This window comes from Danio rerio, chromosome 18, assembly GCF_052040795.2.
Source record: "Danio rerio strain M-AB ecotype USA chromosome 18, GRCz13ab, whole genome shotgun sequence".
Classification (NCBI taxonomy): Eukaryota; Metazoa; Chordata; class Actinopteri; order Cypriniformes; family Danionidae; genus Danio; species Danio rerio.
Window position 1 is genome coordinate 592,501 of NC_141038.1, and position 22,500 is coordinate 615,000.

Genomic DNA, 22,500 nt, shown 5'->3' on the forward strand with positions numbered 1-22,500 from the left:
TGTGTGTGAGATGCCCTCTTCATATGTCTGTGTGAGATGCTCTGTTATAAATATGTGTGTGTGTGTGTGTGTGTGTGTGTCTGTGTGTGTGTGTGTGTGTGTGTGTGTGTGTGTGTGTTGCAGATATTAACGAGTGTGAGATCGGGGCTCATAACTGTGATCATCATGCGAGCTGTACGAACAGCGCCGGCAGCTTCAGGTGCAGCTGCGCTCCAGGCTGGATCGGGAACGGCATCAAGTGCACAGGTGTGTGTGTGTGTGTGTGTGATCTGTGTTAGGTTAATGCTGACCAGGTGAGCAGCTCAGCCATTTCCTGTTTCCTGTTGCAGATCTGGACGAGTGCTCGAACGGGACGCACCACTGCAGCCCCAGCGCAGACTGCAGGAACACCATGGGCTCATACCGCTGCCTCTGCAAAGAGGGATTCAGCGGAGACGGCTTCTACTGCACTGGTACACACACACACACACACACACAGACACACACACATACATACACACACACACACACACACACACACACACACACACACACACAATCAATCACAGACAAACACATATACACAGACACACACGTGTCATGACGCTGATGTTGATGTGTGTGTGTGTGTGTTGTTCAGACACAGACGAGTGTGCTGATAATGTGAATCTGTGTGAGAGCGGTCACTGTCTGAACATCGCTGGAGGATTCCGCTGTGAGTGTGACATGGGCTTCATCCCCACTGCAGACGGCAAGGCCTGTGAAGGTGAGACATATGTCCGTCTGTCTGTCTGTACGTCTATCTGTACATCTATCTATCTATCTATCTATCTATCTATCTATCTATCTATCTATCTATCTATCTATCTATCTATCTATCTATCTATCTATCTATCTATCTATCTATCTATCTATCCATCCATCCATCCATCCATCCATCCATCCATCCATCCATCCATCCATCCATCCATCCATCCATCCATCCATCCATCCATCCATCCATCCATCCATCTATCTTATCTATCTATCTATCTATCTATCTATCTATCTATCTATCTATCTATCTATCTATCTATCTATCTATCTATCTATCTATCTATCCATCTATCCATCCATCCATCCATCCATCCATCCATCCATCCATCCATCCATCCATCCATCCATCCATCCATCCATCCATCCATCCATCCATCCATCTAATCTATCTATCTATCTATCTATCTATCTATCTATCTATCTATCTATCTATCTATCTATCTATCTATCTATCTATCTATCTATCTATCTATCTTTCTGTCTGTCTGTCTGTCTGTCTGTCTGTCTGTCTCTCTGTCTGTCTCTCTGTCTGTCTGTCTGTCTGTCTGTCTGTCTGTAAGTAATGCTTCTCTCCTCTGCTAGAGCTGAATGAACACAAATACAGCAGCAGGTCTTCCTGGCGCCCCCTAGTGGAGAAATGAGGCTCTTCCTCAAGTCTCTATGAACAGTGTATAGTGTGTTATCCGTTCACTGCGCTGATCATATGCTTTGTGGATGCCGGCAAGTTTTGCTTGGCTGTAAACGGGCCAAAATCAATCTTTTGGTGGCAAAGGCTGCTGACCCCTTGGGTATCTGAGCGCTATGTGTGAGCACTGTGTGTGTGTTTCTCTTTCAGATATAGACGAGTGCACGTTTGCAGACATCTGTGTGAACGGCCGCTGCAGTAATATCCCGGGTCTCTTCCGCTGCCTGTGTGACCCTGGGTATGAGCTGGACCGCAGTGGAGGAAACTGCACGGGTATGCCATGACCTCAGCATCACACACACTCTCACACACACACACACACACACACACACACACACACACACACACACACACACACACACACACATGTTTGTTTGTGTGAAAAGTGGGGACATTACATAGGTTTCCATTCGTTTTATACTGTCCAAACCGTGTATTGCCCTTACCCCTTAACTCAACCATCACAGGAGTCAGTGTGCAGCTTTACTCTCTGATTAAATTCATCCTGTGGGATTTATAAGCATTTTGAGAAATGAGGACGTCACCAATGTCCCCATATTTCACCTCCTTTATGTAAAACCTGTGTCATACCCATGTCATTATACAGATTTGTGTCCTGATATGTCACAAAAACACGTACACACATATACACACACACACACACACACACACAGAGAAACTTATCCTGCTTTTTCCTCTGCATTTTTCTCAGATGTGAACGAGTGCAACGACCCCAACACCTGCATCAGCGGTCTGTGTCTGAACACCCCTGGCAGCTACATCTGCAGCTGCCCCCCCGACTTTGAGCTCAATCCCACTGGAGTCGGCTGCGTCGGTGAGACACACACACACACACACACACACACACACACTGCACTGCACTGAATTTTTGGTTGCTGGAAATTTTGACCATTTCTGCATTTTTGTTTTTTGACCAAATCAGACAAACACCCAAACAAATATGCTGATATAACAGCACTATATTCAGTGTGGAGTTTGCATGTTCTCCCCGTGTTGGTGTGGGTTTCCTCCGGGTGCTCCGGTTTCCCCCACAGTCCAAACACATGCGCTATAGGGGAACTGATCAACTACATTGGCTGTAGTGTATGAGTGTGTATGGGTGTTTCCCAGTACTGGGTTGCAGCTGGAAGTATCCACCGTGTAAAACATAAGCTGGATAATTTGGCGGTTCATTCTGCTGTGGCGACCCCTGATGAATAAAGGGACTGAGCTGAAAAGAAAGTGTATGTATGTATGAATAAATGAATGAATTTGCTCATTAATATTGAATATTTACAAATGTTTAAGATGAGCTCTTCTTTAGTGTATCACACTGATACTTATACTCATTAATTAAACAAGTAATGTTAATTATTCATCTTCATATTCATGTTCAGCTCCTGTCTCTATCCTACTATATCATTAGTCATTGTATAATGAGTGTTGCCCAGAGCAGAAGGCCTGTTGAGCACCCCTGTACACACTGCTCTCCTCTCCACAGCAGCCATCTCAGTCGCCAGTGAAAGTACAGTGTAAATGTGCCTCAGACCTCAGCTTATGCCAGACAACAGAGATATGCTGATATTTCTTTGTGAAATGTAAAATCCCAGCACTGTGAGTTTCAGTTTGTTTAAATTAATGAATGTTTAGTTTCTATTATTCTGTTTTTTTATTTGTTTTAATAAGAGCGGTTTGGTTGAAAGAGCTCTTCACCTTAGATTAGGTTTAAAGTTTAAGGGCTCTATTTTGACGGTCCATGCGCAGAGCGCAAAACGCAGGGCGCAAACGCTTTCAGGGCGTGTCAGGAAGCGTTTTTGCTAATTTAAGGAATTTAAGGAAATCTGCTTTGCGCCGCGGCGCATGGTCTAAAAGGGTTGAGTTTATTTTCTTAATGAGTTATTGGTGTGTTTTGAGAATAAACCAATCAGAGTCTCATCTCCCATTCCCTTTAAGAGCCAGCTGCGTCACGCCAAGAGCGCATTTTGACGTAAAGTAAGTTCACTTTCGCTTTTGCTCTCGTGGATAGGGAAACCTTACAGCACAGACATCCATTAGCCTATAAATAATTAATTTTGTTTGTTAAGTGCAAATATTTGTTTTAAAACTATTTCTAAATTCTAGGGATGGGAAGATTAACCGATATGTATCGATACGCGGTTATGCGCGTTCACGATGCGAGTGCATCGGTTGAGCAGCAGAGGATGAATGAAATTTTGGAAGCAAATCGAGATGCATCGGTTTTTGGGAGATGCATCGATTTTTCCGAGATACAGCTTATATTTTTAATATAGAATGTATTTTTTATTTATTAACAAGTGTTGTCAACCTGTTTTTGGCGCATAATTTAATCGACCTACATAAAGTAAGCCTTAGCAACGGATTTGCGGATGTGCACACACTACAACTCAGTGTATCAGGTGTGCGGATGAAGCTAGTGGAGCGCCCTCAGAAAGCGCGAGAAGCAAAACAAACATGTTATTCCCCACTGAGTTTTACATCTAAAGTATGGCAAGCAACATTATGGATTTAAGGATGGACGACATGACAGGACAGATGCAATTTGCAAAATGTGCTGCGCATCTGTAAAATACGCGGGCAGTACGACTAATCTGATATCTCACTTGAAGCGGCGCCACGGTGTTGTTGTGAAAGCATCTTCTAGTGTTTCTGCATCCCCGGCTTTCGCACTGCTTCAACCAGCTCCAAAAGTGGTGAGAAAAGCATTGCAAGTTTTTTTTTCCATGCGCAACAGTTCTGCTCGCTCTACGCCAATAACGAATGCTATTGCATTGTTCATCTGCAAAGATATTCAGCCTAGTGTCACGGAGAACGAAGGTTTTAAACACCTCCTCCTGTTAATTTTTATGTAATTATAATAATAATAATATTATTAATAATAATGATAAAAATAATTGGGTGGCACAGTGGGTAGTTTGACCACCTCACAGCAAGAAGATTGCTGGTTTGTTATATTTTTATTAGCCTGTTGTTTACAGTGACAGTGATGTTTCAACGCAGCATAACACTGCTAGTTCACGACCTTAAGTTTTGAATAATCAGTGGCAAAATATATCTTTGTAAAACTTGTTTTCATAGTTGAAAAGTTGAATCACAATTCTTGTTGTGCAATGCTAATTTTATTTATGTTGAAAGAGTGCAAATATATACATATTTTTTTAATATATATTGCACTTATACATTCTGTTTATCTTGAAAATACTTAAATAATATGTGCTATATGTTCTAAAATGGCCCTCTACTGTAAACTGACACTCTGGCTCTGAGAGAAAAGCCAGTTTGTAAAAAAGTCTTGGTTTTGCTTGGTTAATAAATAATCAAACTCATTCAATGGCACAGCATCCTCTTTCACATCATCTCATAAACTTGATCTAATTAGTTAGTGCTGAAATATCGCATCGTATCGTGATATGGGTGTGAATCGTATCGTGTTGCATCGCAATATGTCAAAAATGTATCGCTAATATATCGGATCGTATTCTTTGTATCGAGATGCGTATCGGATCGGCATTATAGCTTAGATGCCCAAACCTACTAAATTCAGTTCTAATTTCTAGCAAACGAATAAATGAACAATAATAATGAAGTGTGCTCAAAATGCTGAGTTATTTCCAAATACACCTGATGTGCCCCATATGGTCTAAAACCTGCAGGTGGACAAATCTAAGCTTGTTTTTAATAAAACAAATAGAAACATGGATATAATAAATAATACTGATCATAATAATAACATTATACAAAAGCAAATTTAATGAACTGAAAAAGCCTCCCGAGATGAAATATGACGGCAGTGGTTTTTAAATCTTCATGTAGGCTAGAAATTAATATGTTTTGTATTATTTTAATCATTTATATTTTTATCCCATATATCCTTATTATATATATCTTTAAGATATTATATCTTTTTCATATGTAAAGATATTTGCGTATTGCTCTGCATCTTGTGTGTAGTGTGTAAGCCAGGTGCACTTTGCGCCAGACAATAGACTGACTTTGTTCTGGTCTAAAGATCAGACTATTTACAGTTTCTCAAAATAGCAACGCGCCAAAACACGCCTGCTTTTTTAGACCAGAACGCCTATGGGCGCACATTTGAGCACAAATGCATTTGCTATTTAATTAGCGTGGCGCAACACCTCAAAATGACCCTTGCGCCAAGCTTAAAGTAGCAAAAGACTACTGCGCCGCGCCTTGCGCCACACTGCGCCGGGTGTATGATAGGGCCCTAAGAGTTCACCCTCAGCTGATGATTGATTATAAAGCGTGTTTGGCATGCTGTCCCAGGAGAGAGCCCTGAGCTCATAAAATCCTCGAGCTTGGGGCTCCCTCCCGTTGCAAGGCAAGAGGGGAGTTTGAGCTTGGGCAGATCTGTCATGGTGGCTGAAGAGCAGACAGTAGTTGCTCTTAAAAAGATAAGTACATGGTAGTTGCATGTCTATGTGCTGATGTGGATTAGTCAATTAACTTAAGCTGCATGTTTTTGGACGGTGTGAGGATCCCGGGGGAAACCCACGTGAGCACGGGGAGAACGTGTAAACTCTGCACAGAAACATCAGCTGGCTTGGTAAAGGCTGGAACCAGAGACGTTCTTGCTGTAAGGCAACAGTGCTAACCACTGGGCCACCGTGCCGCCCATCTAGGAGGAAGGAGGAGGAGTAGGGGAGGAAGGGGGGATTCTTCAAAAAGAAGATGGCGGTGATACGTAAGCCAGAGTATTTGTAGAAGCTTAGGAGTCGTCTGATTGGTGCATTGAGAATTGTATATGCAGGTCCAGGCGCTAGCAATCATAAGCACGAGATCCTCTCCACATTACTTTACAAATAAGCTTCAGTCATTTTGTTAAAAATTGTGTCTAAATCGTGAATCGTGAGATTAGTATCGTGGATCGTGAGTCAGTGGAATCGTTACATCTCTAATAAGATGCTGTTAATCAATTATTAATGAGTATTATTAATAATAACTAGTGCAGCAGTATAACGTGTCATAAATCTCCCTCTCTCTCTCTCTCTCTCTCTCCCGCAGACACTCGCTCTGGAAACTGCTACCTGGACGTCCAGTACCGAGGCGATTTCTCTGAGAGTCTGAGCTGCTCCAATGAGATTGGAGTGGGAGTGTCCAAAGCGTCCTGCTGCTGTTCTAGGGGTGTGGCCTGGGGACAGCCCTGCGAGGCCTGTCCATCACTCAACTCCAGTGAGACACACACACACACACACACATAGACATGTTACTCACACACAGAGTCACACACACACATAATTTGTATTAGATTATTATATTGTTAATTGTAAACTACAGTTGTTGCATGTGATTGTCAGTCACACACACATTCTTAACACACACTCCTGTATGCGTGTGTTTCTGTCTTTGACGTGCGTGTTGTTTCTCTCTCAGCCGAGTACAAGAAACTGTGTCCTGGAGGAGAAGGATTCAGACCCAACCCCATCACTATCATACTGGAAGGTAGACCAGCACAAGCACACACACACACACACACACACACACACACACACACACACACACACACACACACACGCACACTGCACAATTACATACTCACACACACACAGACACACACACACACATACATATTCAGACACACACACACCCTTCCATGCACAATTACATACTCAGACATACATTTACACACACACACACACACACACACACACACACACACACACACACACATATTCACAAATACACATACAATGGCATGCACACTCAACAAACACATACTCAAACAGACACACACACACATACATACACACACGCACACGCACACACACACAGACATGCACACACACAGACACAAAGTGTTGCAGGTTGACCAGTGTGTCTTTTTGTGTGTGTGTGCGTGTGTGTGTGCGTGTGCATGTGCGTGTGTGTGTGTGTGTCAGATATAAACGAGTGTCAGGAGCTGCCGGGTCTGTGTCAGGGTGGCGACTGCATCAACACCTTCGGCAGTTTTCACTGTGAGTGTCCCAGAGGGTTTGCACTCAAAGAGGACACCAGGATCTGTGAAGGTCAGTCACACACACACACACACACACAGACTCAAGACAGATCGAGTACTCTGGTGTACAGAGAAACCTTCACCATCATTATAAAGTTGATATGAAGTGGCTGAAATCTAAATCTCAGGTGATGAATGTTCAGCCTGGACTGCAGGACATTTCTGAATAACACTGGGATGCTGGGAAAACATGCAATATTATTGAGTATCTCCATATCATCTGCAGCTAGCCCTCTGCTACTCTCACATGGTCGCCCACTGAAGCTAAGCAGGGCTGCGCCCGGTCAGTGTCTGGATGGGAGACCACATGGGAACACTAGGTTGCTGCTGGCAGTGGTGTTAGTGAGGCCAGCAGGGGGCGCTCAACCTGCGGTCTGTGTTGATCCTAATGCCCCAGTATAGTGACGGGGACTCTACACTGCTCAGTGAGCGCCGTCTTTCAGATGAGCTGTTGACCTGACTCTCTGTGCTCATTAATAATCCCAGGATGTTCTTCATAAAGAGTAGGGGTGTAGCCCCGGCATCCTGGCCAAATCTGCCCACTGGCCTCTGTCCATCATGGCCTCCTAACCCTCCCCATATCAAAATTGGCTGCATCTCTCTGTCTCCTCTCCACCAATCAGCTGGTGTGTGGTCTGGCGCAATATGGCTGCTGCCGCCTCATCCAGGTGGATGCTGCACACTGCTGGATGAGGAGATTCCCCAGTGTGTAAAGCGCTTTTGGTGCGCAGAAAAGTAAGGAATGTAAGGAATTATTATTATTATTATTATTATTATTATTATTATTATTATTATTATTATTATTATTATTATTATTATTTATGGAAGAATTCTATTTATTTTTTACCAGATTTTAAAACAAATACTTTATTTATGTAGTATTCATTCTAAAATAAACAGGTTATAGACAGTCTTCTGATCACATTAAACTAAATTCAAGCTAAAAAATATTTATGACTTGAAAATTAATGTAAAAATTATTTTTGAGTATTTCAGGAACAATATGTCTCGTGATTTAGCATTTCTCTTGAAAGATGCTATTTATTTATGAGCTGTTTTTCTTTAATAACTTCTTGTAATGTTTATGTAATATTCACTCTAAAATAGATTATTTTTTAGGCTTTTTTCTTATTTAACTAATTGAATTCAAAGTAACAGAAATAATAATTATGTCAGGATGCAAATGTTTAGAGTTTAAAATTTATTTGAAAAAAGTTGCATGACTGGGAAAATATCCAATATTGTATTTAAATATTTGGATTTCGATATTTCTTGCTTGGAAGGTTTCTATTTATTTATTTGCTAGTTTTCTTTAACAGATTGTTCATTTATGCAAAATTTATTCTAAAATAAACAGATTTTAGATATTTTTCTGACCTAATTAAACTGAATTCAAGCTAAAAAAAATGATTTGTGAAAATATGTGGGATTATTTTTGAGTATTTCAGTAACAATATGTCTTGTGATTTAGCATTTCTCTTAAAGGATACTATTTATGTATGAGCTATTTTTCTTTAATACATTGCTTATTTATATAACATTTATTCTAAAATGAGCAGATTATTATTTTCTCAAATTAATTAATTGAATTCAAGCTAAAATATGTATTATATCAAGACACAAATAATTAGACTTTAAAATTAATTTGAAAAAGTTGCCTGACAATGAAATTATGCAGTGTTGTTTTTGAATATTTCGATATCGATATTTCTTGACTGGAATATTTTTATTTATTTATTTGCAATTTTTCTGTAACAGATTGTTTTTTTAATATAATATTCATTCTAAAATAAACAGATGATAAGCATTCTTCTAATCAAATAAAATTTAATTCATGCTAAAAAAAAAGGATATTTAACTGAAAAATATGTGGGATTGTTTTTGAGTATTTCAGGAACAACATGTTTTAACATTTCTCTAGAAGGATACTATTTATTTATGAGCTATTTTGTTTAATTAATTGTTGTAAGATTAATGTAATATTCATTCTACAATAAACTATTTGAAAAATATTTTTAAATATTTGATTAATTAAAATAAAGCTAACAAAAATAATAATTACGTCAAGATGCAAATATTTAGACTTTAAAATGTATTTGGAAAAAGTTGCATGACCCTGGGAAAATATGCAGTATTGTTTGGTCGCTATGGTAATGCACAGGCTCCGTCCTCTTCTGAAAAGAGCTCAATATCATTTGCATTTAAAGCGACAGTCACCAAAACACCACAATTACGATCAAAGCCTGAAAGGACCAGTTTTAGAGAGCTGGAGAACATGATCTCAAACTCAAACACTCAAACACACACTCATCAGAGACAGGTCAACTTTAAATTAACAGATTGATTATTTGTGTGTGTGTGTGTGTGTGTGTGTGTGTGTGTGTGTGTGTGTGTGTGTGTGTGTGTGTGTGTGTTTGTGTGTAGATGTGGATGAGTGTGCGAATCCTGGCATCTGTGGTCCAGGTCAGTGTTATAACACCATAGGAAACTACACCTGCATCTGCCCACCCGAGTACATGCAGATCAATGGAGGAAACAACTGCATGGGTGAGTCTGCGCACGCTGACACTGCTAACATCTCTAACTGTACACACACACTGATGGGTTTAACATGGTGTGTTTGTCCAGACATGCGGAAGAGCTTGTGCTACAGGAACTACTACTCCGACAACGCCACATGTGACGGCGAGCTCACCTTCAACATGACCAAGAAGTTCTGCTGCTGTTCCTACAACATCGGCCGCGCCTGGAATAAACCCTGCGAGAAGTGTCCCGTTCCCAGCACCAGTGAGACCCGCACGTTCATTCAGTCATTTAAGTGTTTGTGCAAGTTAGTTATATGCACAGTCAATGGAAATGCGTGAACAGAGGAGCCACCGGGTGGCGCTAATGATGCAGGATGTGCAGTGCATTTGTCGCCAGTACACTATTCATATAAATCGTTTCTTTTGGGTAATTAAAGCAAATTTGTTTGAGTAGAAGATTTGCGCAAAGCATCCAACTAGAAACGTCAAGCAAAACACAATATTAATAACTAATATAAAATACAAACAAACGCTTCAGAGATACAAATTAAGGTTTACTTTTGCTTGAGAGTCAGCTGAAAACACAAAAACCAGACAAATATGAACTAAGAAATACGAAATATAACAAAGTATGATATTGCTTTGTTCACACCAAATGCAAATTTATGCTAAAAGTTACACACAAAGTCAATGGAACAGAGATAAATTTCCACCGGGGGGCGCTAATGATGTAGAATGTGCATCTCATTTGTCATAAAAACATGGTCATCATCTAAATTTTGTCTTTTGTGCAGGTACATTTGTTTTTATTTGCACAGAAAGTTTGCAAAAAGCATCCTGCGATTTATCTAGATGATGCTTGATGCTAATTTTGGCGTAATTTCGCTTGAGTGTTAGCTGAAAACACAAAAACACCACTGCGGTCCTTGACCAGCCAAATATGAACTAAGCAATATTACAAATACAATACAGATGGATTCACACCATATTCGAATTTAAGTATTCACGCGAGAAAGTTACCGACAAAATAATGGAAATGCGTGAACAGAGGCCAATTTCCACCGGGTGGCGCTAATGATGCGGGATGTGCAGTGCATTCGTCACAAGAACACGGTATTCATCTAAAACATTATTTTTGGGTAAGTTAAAGCAAGTTTTGTTTGAACAGAAGATTTGCGAAAAGCATCCTGCAATAATCTAAAGCAAAACAATATAATAATAACTAATATAAAGTACGAACAAAACACTTCAGAGATACAAATTGAGGTTTAATTTTACTTGAGAGTCAGCTGAAAACACAAAAAACAGCCAAATATGAATTAAGAAATAAAAAATATTACAAAGTATTCCTGGGTTCACGTCAAATGCAAATTTACTGTAATTTCACGCAAAAATTTATATTCAAAGTCAATGGATGTGCATGAACAGAGGAGAATTTCCACCGGGTGGCGCTAATGATGTAGAATGTGCATCTCATTTGTCATAAAAACATGGTCATCATCTAAATTGTGTCTTTTGTGCAGGTAAATTTGTTTTTATTTGCACAGAAAGTTTGCAAAAAGCATCCTGCGATTAATCTAGATTGAGAGACGCAGTATAAGATACGAATGAAACGCTTGATGCTAATTTTGGCGTAATTTCGCTTGAGTGTTAGCTGAAAACACAAAAACACCACTGCGGTCCTTGACCAGCCAAATATAAACTAAGCAATATTACAAAAAACAATACTGATGGAGTCACATTACATTCGAATGTAAGTATTCACGCAAGAAAGTTACCGACAAAATAATGGAAATGCGTGAACAGAGGCCAATTTCCACCGGGTGGCGCTAATGATGCGGGATGTGAAACGCATTTGTCTCAAAAACATGGTCATCATCTAAATTTGTGTCTTTTGCGCAAGTTTTATTTACTTGTGAAGAAAGTTCGCAAAAAGCATCCTGCGATGAGACGCAATATAAAATACGAACGAAACACTTGATGCTAATTTTGGTTTAATTTCACCTGAGTGTCGGCTGAAAACATGAAAACTTCTAAGCTGTGCTTGACCAGTTTTATATGAACTAAGCAATATTCAAATCACAAAATTGCTGCATTCACAACATAAGCAAATGTAAGTATTCAGGTGAGAAAGTTGCATACTAAGTCAATGCAAATGCATGAACAGAGAGGAATTTCCACCAAGTGGCGCTAATGTTGTGGAATCTGCAACGCGTTTGTCTCAAACACACGGTATTCATCTAAAACGTGTCTTTTGTACAGGTTAGTTTTATTTAGTTGAGCAGAAAATTTATGAAAGCGTCCTGTCATTTATCTAGTGTGAGACACTATAATAATAACTAACGAAGAAAACACTTGAGAAATACAAATTGAGATTTAATTTCGCTTGAGTGTCAGCTAAGAATATGAAAACCAGCTAAAATATGAACTAAGCAATATTATAAAATACAATACAGATGGATTCAAAAATATTCAAATTTAAGTATTAACGCAAGAAAGTTACAGACAGTCAATGGAAATGCGTGAACGGAGGTGAATTTCCACTAGGTGGCGCTAATGTTGTGGCGCTTTTGTTTTTTTTTATTCGTGCAAAAAATTTGCATAAAGTGTCCTGCGATTAATCGAGATCGAGAGATGCAATATAAAATATGAGCAAAACATTGAGAGATGCTAACTTTGATTCTAAGTCTGAGCTAAAAACACACACACAAAACAAATGAAACAAATAAATATGTACTGAGCAATATTACAGAAGACAATATTGCTGAGGTCAACGCAAATGCAGATTTCAGTTTAACACACAAGAAAGTCACACAGATTGTCAATGAAAATGCATTTACAGACAGACACATTTACACGATACATTCACAGCCACTGAGCAATAACAAGACTATAATGCACACACACACACACACACACACACACACACACACACACACACACACACATACACACATCATGACTAATGCTGTTTTCTGCTGCAGATGAATTCGCTGTGCTGTGTGGAAGTGAGAGGCCGGGATATTTCATTGACATCTACACTGGACAGATTATTGGTAAACACACACACACACACACACACACCTGCATACACACACACAAAAACCACACAATTAAGGTATTTTTCACACACTAAAAGGGACAATAAACATCAACAACACACTGAAGACACTCAGACACAGGCTTGTGTGTGTGTGTGATCCACAGATATTGACGAGTGCCGTGAGATACCCGGTGTGTGTGAGAACGGCGTGTGTATCAACATGATCGGCAGTTTCCGCTGTGAATGTCCGATGGGTTTCGTCTATAATGATAAACTGCTGATCTGTGAGGGTAAGAGCGAGAGAGTGTGTGTGTTTGTGTGTATATGTGCTTGTGATGTGACTTACATCTGTGTGTGTGGGTGTGTGTAATGTGATGTATGTGTGCATGGTGTGTATATGTGTGTGTTTCTGTGTTGTGTGGATTACATTATTCTCTCTCTCTCTCTCTGTGTGTGTGTGTGTGTGTGTGTGTGTGTGTGTATGTGTGTGTGTGTGTGCGCAGATATTGATGAGTGTCAGAACGGGCCGGTGTGTCAGCAGAACGCCGTCTGTCTGAATGTTCCTGGAAGTTTCCGCTGCGAGTGTAAATCTGGATACCGGCAGACTCCGACGCAGCAGTGTGTCGGTAAGTGTGTGTGTGTGTGTGTGTTAGAATATAGATAAAACTTTTGTGATACAGCAATTGTCATATTCATATGGTGATGGTGTGTGTGTGTGTGTGTGTCTCAGACCGTAATGAGTGTGCTGAGAATCCTAACATCTGCAGTCCTGGTCAGTGTATTGATATGGTGGGCAGTTACCGCTGCATCTGCCCCAACGGCTTCAAGTCCACCCCTGACCTGTGCATAGGTAAGCGATTAAACGTGTGTGTATGTGTGTGTGTTCTGCTGTCCATAACTGATCAACAATCTAATCAGCTGAGCGATGTGTGCAAAACTAACCATCAATCCTGCGCTGTGTATTCTCTTCTCCACTAAAGCTGCTGTGGTCTGTGTGTATGACTAACTGACCGTCTGTGCTCTCTGTGGTAAGAACTAACCACCGTCTGTTGTGTTCATAACACACTGACCGTCTGTGCCTTTTTGTGTGTGTGTTTGTGTTGACCATTTTGACCGTCTGTAGTTTTATTTATAAATAACTGACCGTCTGTAGTTTTATTTATAAATAATTGACCGTCTGTAGTTTTATTTTTAAATAACTGACCGTCTGTAGTTTTATTTATAAATAATTGAACATTTGTAGTTTTATTTATAAATAATTGACCGTCTGTAGTTTTATTTATAAATACCTGACCGTCTGTAGTTTTATTTATAAATAACTGACCGTCTGTAGTTTTATTTATAAATAACTGACCGTCTGTAGTTTTATTTATAAATAATTGACCGTCTGTAGTTTTATTTTTAAATAACTGACCGTCTGTAGTTTTATTTATAAATACCTGACCGTCTGTAGTTTTATTTATAAATAACTGACCGTCTGTAGTTTTATTTATAAATAACTGACCGTCTGTAGTTTTATTTATAAATAACTGACCGTCTGTAGTTTTATTTATAAATAATTGACCGTCTGTAGTTTTATTTATAAATAATTGAACGTTTGTAGTTTTATTTATAAATACCTGACCGTCTGTAGTTTTATTTATAAATACCTGACTGTCTGTAGTTTTATTTATAAATAACTGACCGTCTGTAGTTTTATTTATAAATAACTGACCGTCTGTAGTTTTATTTATAAATAACTGACCGTCTGTAGTTTTATTTATAAATACCTGACTGTCTGTAGTTTTATTTTTAAATAACTGACCGTCTGTAGTTTTATTTATAAATAACTGACCGCCTGTAGTTTTATTTTTAAATAACTGACCGTCTGTAGTTTTATTTATAAATAACTTACCGTTTGTAGTTTTATTTATAAATAACTGACCGTCTGTAGTTTTATTTTTAGATAACTGACCGTTTGTAGTTTTATTTATAAATAACTGACCGTTTGTAGTTTTATTTATAAATAACTGACCGTCTGTAGTTTTATTTTTAAATAACTGACCGTCTGTAGTTTTATTTATAAATAACTGACCGTTTGTAGTTTTATTTATAAATAATTGACCGTCTGTAGTTTTATTTTTAGATAACTGTAGTTTTTATTTATAAATAACTGATTGTCTGTTGTTTTTATTCATAAATAACTGATCGTCTGTAGCTTTTATTTTTAAATAACTGACCGTCTGTAGTTTTATTTTTAAATAACTGACCGTCTGTAGTTTTTATTTTTAAATAACTGACCGTCTGTTGTTTTATTTTTAAATAACTGACCGTCTGTAGTTTTCATTTATAACTAACTGACCGTCTGTAGTTTTATTTGTAAATAACTGACCGTCTGTAGCTTTTATTTATAAATAACTGACCGTCAGTAGCTTTTATTTTTAAGTAACTGATTATCTGTAGTTTTATTTATAAATGATCGTCTGTTGTTTTATTTTTAAATAACTGACCGTCTGTAGTTTTGTTTATAAATAACTGATGGTCTGTTGTTTTTATTTATAAATAACTGACCGTCTGTAGTTTTGTTTATAAATAACTGACCGTCTGTAGTTTTATTTATAAATAACTGACCGTCTGTAGTTTTATTTATAAATAACTGACCGTCTGTAGTTTTATTTATAAATAATTGACCGTCTGTAGTTTTATTTATAAATAATTGAACGTTTGTAGTTTTATTTATAAATACCTGACCGTCTGTAGTTTTATTTATAAATACCTGACTGTCTGTAGTTTTATTTATAAATAACTGACCGTCTGTAGTTTTATTTATAAATAACTGACCGTCTGTAGTTTTATTTATAAATAACTGACCGTCTGTAGTTTTATTTATAAATACCTGACTGTCTGTAGTTTTATTTTTAAATAACTGACCGTCTGTAGTTTTATTTATAAATACCTGACTGTCTGTAGTTTTATTTTTAAATAACTGACCGTCTGTAGTTTTATTTATAAATAACTGACCGCCTGTAGTTTTATTTTTAAATAACTGACCGTCTGTAGTTTTATTTATAAATAACTTACCGTTTGTAGTTTTATTTATAAATAACTGACCGTCTGTAGTTTTATTTTTAGATAACTGACCGTTTGTAGTTTTATTTATAAATAACTGACCGTTTGTAGTTTTATTTATAAATAACTGACCGTCTGTAGTTTTATTTTTAAATAACTGACCGTCTGTAGTTTTATTTATAAATAACTGACCGTTTGTAGTTTTATTTATAAATAATTGACCGTCTGTAGTTTTATTTTTAGATAACTGTAGTTTTTATTTATAAATAACTGATTGTCTGTTGTTTTTATTCATAAATAACTGATCGTCTGTAGCTTTTATTTTTAAATAACTGACCGTCTGTAGTTTTATTTTTAAATAACTGACCGTCTGTAGTTTTTATTTTTAAATAACTGACCGTCTGTTGTTTTATTTTTAAATAACTGACCGTCTGTAGTTTTCATTTATAACTAACTGACCGTCTGTAGTTTTATTTGTAAATAACTGACCGTCTGTAGCTTTTATTTATAAATAACTGACCGTCAGTAGCTTTTATTTTTAAGTAACTGATTATCTGTAGTTTTATTTATAAATGATCGTCTGTTGTTTTATTTTTAAATAACTGACCGTCTGTAGTTTTGTTTATAAATAACTGATGGTCTGTTGTTTTTATTTATAAATAACTGACCGTCTGTAGTTTTGTTTATAACTAACTGACGTTCTGTAGTTTTTGTTTATAAATAACTGATGGTCTGTTGTTTTTATTTATAAATAACTGACCGTCTGTAGTTTTGTTTATAACTAACTGACGTTCTGTAGTTTTTGTTTATAACTAATTGTGACTGTCTGTGGTTTTTGTTTATGGTTATAGTTTTTTGTTTATGACTCATTGACCGTCTGTGATTTTTGTGTTTATGGCTGACTGAGCGTCTGTGGTTTTGTGTGTTCATAACTGAACGTCTGTGGTTTTGTGTTCAGATGTGGACGAGTGTGATCGTCAACCATGTGGAAATGGCACCTGTAAGAACACTGTGGGCTCCTACAACTGCCTGTGTTACCCAGGATTCCAGCTGTCACACAACAACGACTGCATTGGTACACATACACACACACACACACACAAACACACACATATTACAGCAACTTGAAGGTTCGTAAATAAGCGTAGGATATTTATTAATTCTCCCAGTGTGTTTGTGTGTGATGTTTAGACACAGATGAGTGTGTGTCGCTCCGGGGTTTGTGCCGAAACGGAAACTGCATCAACACAGTGGGCTCATTTGTGTGTGTGTGTCTGGATGGATATAAACTCTCGCCTGACGGACGCACATGTGTGGGTGAGTCTTGGTGCTTCTGACCACTGTGTGTGTGTGTGAGTGTGCGCGCATGTGCGCATATGTGTTTGTGTGTGTGTGTCTTTGTGTGCATGAGAGTGTGTGTGTGCATGCATGTCTGTGTATGTATGTATGTGTGTGTGTGTGTGTGTTGGTGTCACATGTTCCTGTGTTTCTGTGCTCAGACATCAATGAGTGTTTGCTGAGCCCTGGCACCTGCGGTCCCGGGACGTGTCAGAATCTGGACGGCTCCTACAGGTGCATCTGTCCTCCAGGGTATTACCTGCAGGATGACCGCTGTGAAGGTCAGTGTGCACTGCACCCTCAGTAGTGCAGGTGCTTGCAGTGCTGTCTTAAACCTCTGTGTGTGTGTGTGTGTGTGTGTGTGTATGCAGACATCGACGAGTGCTCTCAGTCTCCAGAGATCTGCATTTTCGGGAAGTGTGTGAACACGCCAGGCAGCTTCAGGTGTGAGTGTCCCGAGGGTTTCCAGCTGTCCTCGTCCGGGAAGAGATGTGTGGGTGAGTGAGCGAGAATTTGGAGAAAGCACGCTGCGTTATTTGTGCATCATTTGGAAAGAATAATTTTAAAAACAATCAGTTTGATGAATCATTTGGAATAGAATCATTTTGGAAACAATCAGTTTAATGAATCATTTGGGGAAGAATCATATTGGAAACAATCAGTTTGATGAATCATTTGGGAAAGAATCATTTTGAAAACAATCAGTTTGATGAATCATTTGGAATAGAATCATTCTGGAAACAATCAGTTTGATGAATCATTTGGGAAAGAATCATTTTGAAAACAATCAGTTTGATGAATCATTTGGAATAGAATCATTCTGGAAACAATCAGTTTGATGAATCATTTGGAATAGAATCATTTTGGAAACAATCAGTTTAATGAATCATTTGGGGAAGAATCATATTGGAAACAATCAGTTTGATGAATCATTTGGGAAAGAATCATTTTGAAAACAATCAGTTTGATGAATCATTTGGAATAGAATCATTTTGAAAAGTAATTTTGGAAACAGTTTGTTTAAGAATCATTTAGGAGAGTTTTTTTAAGAGAGTCATTTTGGAAATGAAAAGAAGCAATTTGGAAAAAAAATCATTTGAGATAAATTATTTGTAAATCAATTATTAGAATTGTTGAGAAAGAATCATTTCCATTTGAACAGAATCATTTTGGAAAATTCATTTTAAAAGTTAATATAGGAAACAGTGAATATGATTTGGGAAGTGTAATTTTGGAATGATCCTTTTGAAAAAGATTAATTTTCTAATTAATCAATTAAGAAAGAATCATTTGGGAACAAATCATTTAGGAAAGATTAATTTAGCTAAATTCGTTGAGAAGTTAATTCTGAAAAGAGTCATTTGAGAAAAATAATCTGACGTTCAGTTATTAGAATCATTTGAGATGGAGTCATTTCAGGAGTCATTTAAGAAAATTAACTGAATCATAAATGTAGGAGTTGGGAAGATGCTTTTGGGAATGAATCATTTGAGAAAGAATAATTAGGGAATGAATCATTTCAGAGAATCATGTGTGAATGAATAATTTGAGAAAGAATCATCTGCAGTTCATGTGTCTCCTGAGTGTGTGTTTGTGTAACGCTGTGCAGGGAATGATTGTCTGTGTTCCCTCCGCAGATATCCGGGTTAACTACTGTTACACGAAGTTTGAGAACGGCCGCTGTCTGGCCCCAAAACCCCTCAACACCACCAAGAGTGTGTGTTGCTGCAGCGGGATGCCGGGTCAGGGATGGGGCGACCCCTGCGAGATTTGCCCCTCCATGGAGGACGGTGAGCGTGCACACACACAAACACGCACACACAGTCTCACTCTCATATGTGCATTAACTACACCTGCATAAACTAACACGTGTATTCATATACTCTCACACTCACACACATTGTGCACACACACACTCACAAACACATCCGCTCAAAAAATCTCACATTGATGCACACTGACACAAATACACGCACACACACACACACACACATGTAAATGATCACACACATGTACACTGACCCATGCTCATACACACATAAACACACACACAGTCACAAAGACACATGCACATTGACAAATGCACACACATATAGTTTGTACACTTACAGTCACACACACACAATTTGATGGCAGTGTCAGTTAATGTATGAGTGTGTGTGTGTGTGTGTGTGTGTGTGTGTGTGTGTGTGTGCGTGCGTGCGTGCGTGCGTGTGTGTGTGTGTGTTTTTCAGCTGCCTTTAAAGTTCTGTGTCCGGCTCCTGGTAAAAGCCACAGTACAGACGATACTGCTGTGGGTGAGTATCACTGAGTCACTGAGGAACTGAATCACCAAATCACTGAGGAACTGAATCGCCAAATCATTAAGTAACTGATTTACTGAATCACAGAATCGCCAAATCACTGAGTAACTGAATCACTGAATCGCAAAATCACTGATTTACTGAATCACAGAATTGCCAAATCACAGAGTAACTGCATCACCAGATCACTAAGTAACTGAATCGCAAAGTCACTGAGTTACTGAATCACTGAATCGCCAAATCACTGAGTGACTGAATTACTAAATCACAGAGAAACTGAATCACAGAATCACCAAATCACTGAGTAACTGAATCACCAAATCACAGAGAAACTGAATCACAGAATCACCAAATCACTGAGTAACTGAATCACCAAATCACTGATTTACTGAATCACCAAATCACTGAGTAACTGAATCACCAAATCACTGATTTACTGAATCACCAAATCACTGAGTAACTGAATCACCAAATCACTGATTTACTGAATCACCAAATCACTGAGTGACTGAATCACCAAATCACAGAGAAACTGAATCACAGAATCACCAAATCACTGAGTAACTGAATCACCAAATCACTGAGTAACTGAATCACAGAATCACCAAATCACTGAGTAACTGAATCACCAAATCACTGAGTAACTGAATCACCAAATCACTGAGTAACTGAATCACCAAATCACAGAGTAACTGAATCATGAAACACCAAAACAAAGAGTAACTGAATCACAGAGTCTTTGAATCACGGAGTAAATTAATCAGTTAGTTACTGAATCACAAAATCACCAAATCACTGAGTTATTTGAACCACTGAGAAAATTAATCAATTAGTAATTGAATCACATAATCACTAAGTAGCTGAATCACTGAGTAACTGAATTACAAAATCCCTGACTCATTGAAGCACTGAGTAAATGAACTAATTACTTGCCAAATCACAGTCATAAAATCACTGTGTAAACTAATCAACAAGTAACCAATTCATTGAGTAAATGAATCACTGAGTCATTGAATCACTGAATTGACAAAATCACTGAGTTACTGAATTACTTAATCATTAAATCATGAGTCATTAAATCACTGAGTCTTTGAATCACTGAGTAAATTAATCAATTAGTAATTATTTACAGAATCACTAAGTAGCTGAATCACTGAGCAACTGAATCAATTGAATCAATGAATCAGTGAATTGACAAATCAGAGTCATTGAATCACTTTGTAAACTAATCACAGAGTAACCAATCCACTGAGTCATTGAATCACTGAATCACTGAATGTGTGTTTGTGAGCACACACTCATGTCCTTGTGTTTCAGATGTGGACGAGTGTGTGCAGAACCCCGGGATCTGCAGGAACGGTCACTGCATCAACACTGACGGGACGTTCCGCTGCGAGTGTCCGTTCGGTTACCGGCTCGACTTCACCGGCATCAACTGCGAAGGTCAGAGGTCAAACTGATGCAGACACATTCACACAGCACACATTCACTGCAGGAATATACGGAGTTTCTGCCGCTGAGCTGTTCCTGATGTTCTCTGTGCTCTTCAGACACGAATGAGTGTGAGCTGGGGAACCCGTGTGGAAACGGCACCTGCACTAATGTAGAGGGAGCCTTCGAGTGCAGCTGTGATGAAGGCTTCGAGCCCGGACCCATGATGACCTGCGAAGGTCCGTCTCAGCCCATTTGTGTGTGTGTGTGTGTGTGTGTGTGTGCTTATGCTTGTGTGTGCTCTTATGTCTGTATTTTTGTGTGTTTTTATGTGTGTGCGCTTTGTGTGTGTTCGTGTTTGCGATTATGTGTGGCCATTTGTGTGTGTGTGTGTGTGTGTGTGTGTGTGCGCGTGTGTGCATGTGTGTGTGTGTGTGGTGTGTGTGTGTGTGGTGTGTGTGTGTGTGTGTGCGTGTGTGTGTGTGTGTGTGTGTACTTGTTTGTGTGTGTGTGTGTGTGTGTGTGTGTGTGTTTGTGTGTGTGTGTGTGTGTGTGTGTGTTTATGTGTGTGCACTTATGTGTGTGGTTTTGTTAGAGTTTTTGTGTGTGCGCTTTGTGTGTGTTTGTGTGTGTGTGATTATGTGTTTGCGCTTATGGGTGGGCTTTTGTGTGTGTAAGTTTGTGCACTTGTTTGTGTGTGTGTACACTAGTGTGTTTATGTGTGTGCATTTATGTTTGTGTATTTGCGCACACTTGTGTGTGTGCTTTTATGTACGTGTTTTTGTGTGTGCGCTTTGTGTGTGCACTTATGTTTGTGTATTTGCACACACATGTGTGTACTTTTATGTATGTGTTTAAGTGCGTACGTGTGTGTGTGTATGCACTTATGTCTGTGTTTTTGTGTGTGTCTAATTATGTGTTTGCGCTTATGGGTGGTCATGTGTGTGTGTAAGTGTGTGCACTTGTTTGTGTGTGTGTACACTAGTGTGTTTATGTGTGTGCATTTATGTTTGTGTATTTGTGCACACTTGTGTGTGTGCTTTTATGTACGTGTTTTTGTGTGTGTGTGTGTGTTTGTGTGTGTCTAATTATGTGTTTGCGCTTATGGGTGGGCATTTGTGTGTAAGTGTGTGCACTTGTTTGTGTGTGTGTGTCTGTGTGTGTGTGCACTACTGTGTTTATGTGCACTTATGTGTGTGATTTTGTTAGTGTTTTTGTGTGTGTGTATGTGTGTGTGCGTTTTTAATGTGTGTGTTTGCTTATGTTTGTGTATGCACTTGTGTTTGTGTGGTTTTGCGCAC

General features: G+C 38.5%; 1 protein-coding gene across 8 annotated transcripts in view; it reads left to right on the plus strand.

The window, feature by feature from the left end:
• fbn1 (fibrillin 1) overlaps positions 1-22,500 on the plus strand; it is a 92,069-nt gene that overhangs the window by 59,235 nt on the left and 10,334 nt on the right. For 6 of the 8 annotated variants that reach the window (XR_015514108.1, XR_015514109.1, XR_015514110.1 and 3 more), the window contains exons 33-54: positions 124-246; positions 330-452; positions 620-745; positions 1,631-1,753; positions 2,193-2,315; positions 6,521-6,688; positions 6,890-6,958; positions 7,396-7,521; positions 9,936-10,058; positions 10,140-10,298; positions 13,021-13,092; positions 13,244-13,369; positions 13,583-13,705; positions 13,810-13,929; positions 17,086-17,202; positions 17,319-17,444; positions 17,627-17,746; positions 17,837-17,962; positions 19,103-19,255; positions 19,700-19,762; positions 21,086-21,211; positions 21,319-21,438. Coding sequence is in view for 2 of the 8 variants with exons in the window: in NM_001443252.1 (NP_001430181.1) it covers positions 124-246; positions 330-452; positions 620-745; positions 1,631-1,753; positions 2,193-2,315; positions 6,521-6,688; positions 6,890-6,958; positions 7,396-7,521; positions 9,936-10,058; positions 10,140-10,298; positions 13,021-13,092; positions 13,244-13,369; positions 13,583-13,705; positions 13,810-13,929; positions 17,086-17,202; positions 17,319-17,444; positions 17,627-17,746; positions 17,837-17,962; positions 19,103-19,255; positions 19,700-19,762; positions 21,086-21,211; positions 21,319-21,438 (2,655 nt within the window). In the remaining 6 variants the exon portion in view is untranslated. Of the gene's footprint in view, positions 1-123; positions 247-329; positions 453-619; positions 746-1,630; positions 1,754-2,192; positions 2,316-6,520; positions 6,689-6,889; positions 6,959-7,395; positions 7,522-9,935; positions 10,059-10,139; positions 10,723-12,545; positions 12,595-13,020; positions 13,093-13,243; positions 13,370-13,582; positions 13,706-13,809; positions 13,930-14,059; positions 14,108-17,085; positions 17,203-17,318; positions 17,445-17,626; positions 17,747-17,836; positions 17,963-19,102; positions 19,256-19,699; positions 19,763-21,085; positions 21,212-21,318; positions 21,439-22,500 lie in introns of those variants that run through there. The other 2 variants (XM_087291411.1, XR_015514114.1) reach the window with 2 other exon arrangements.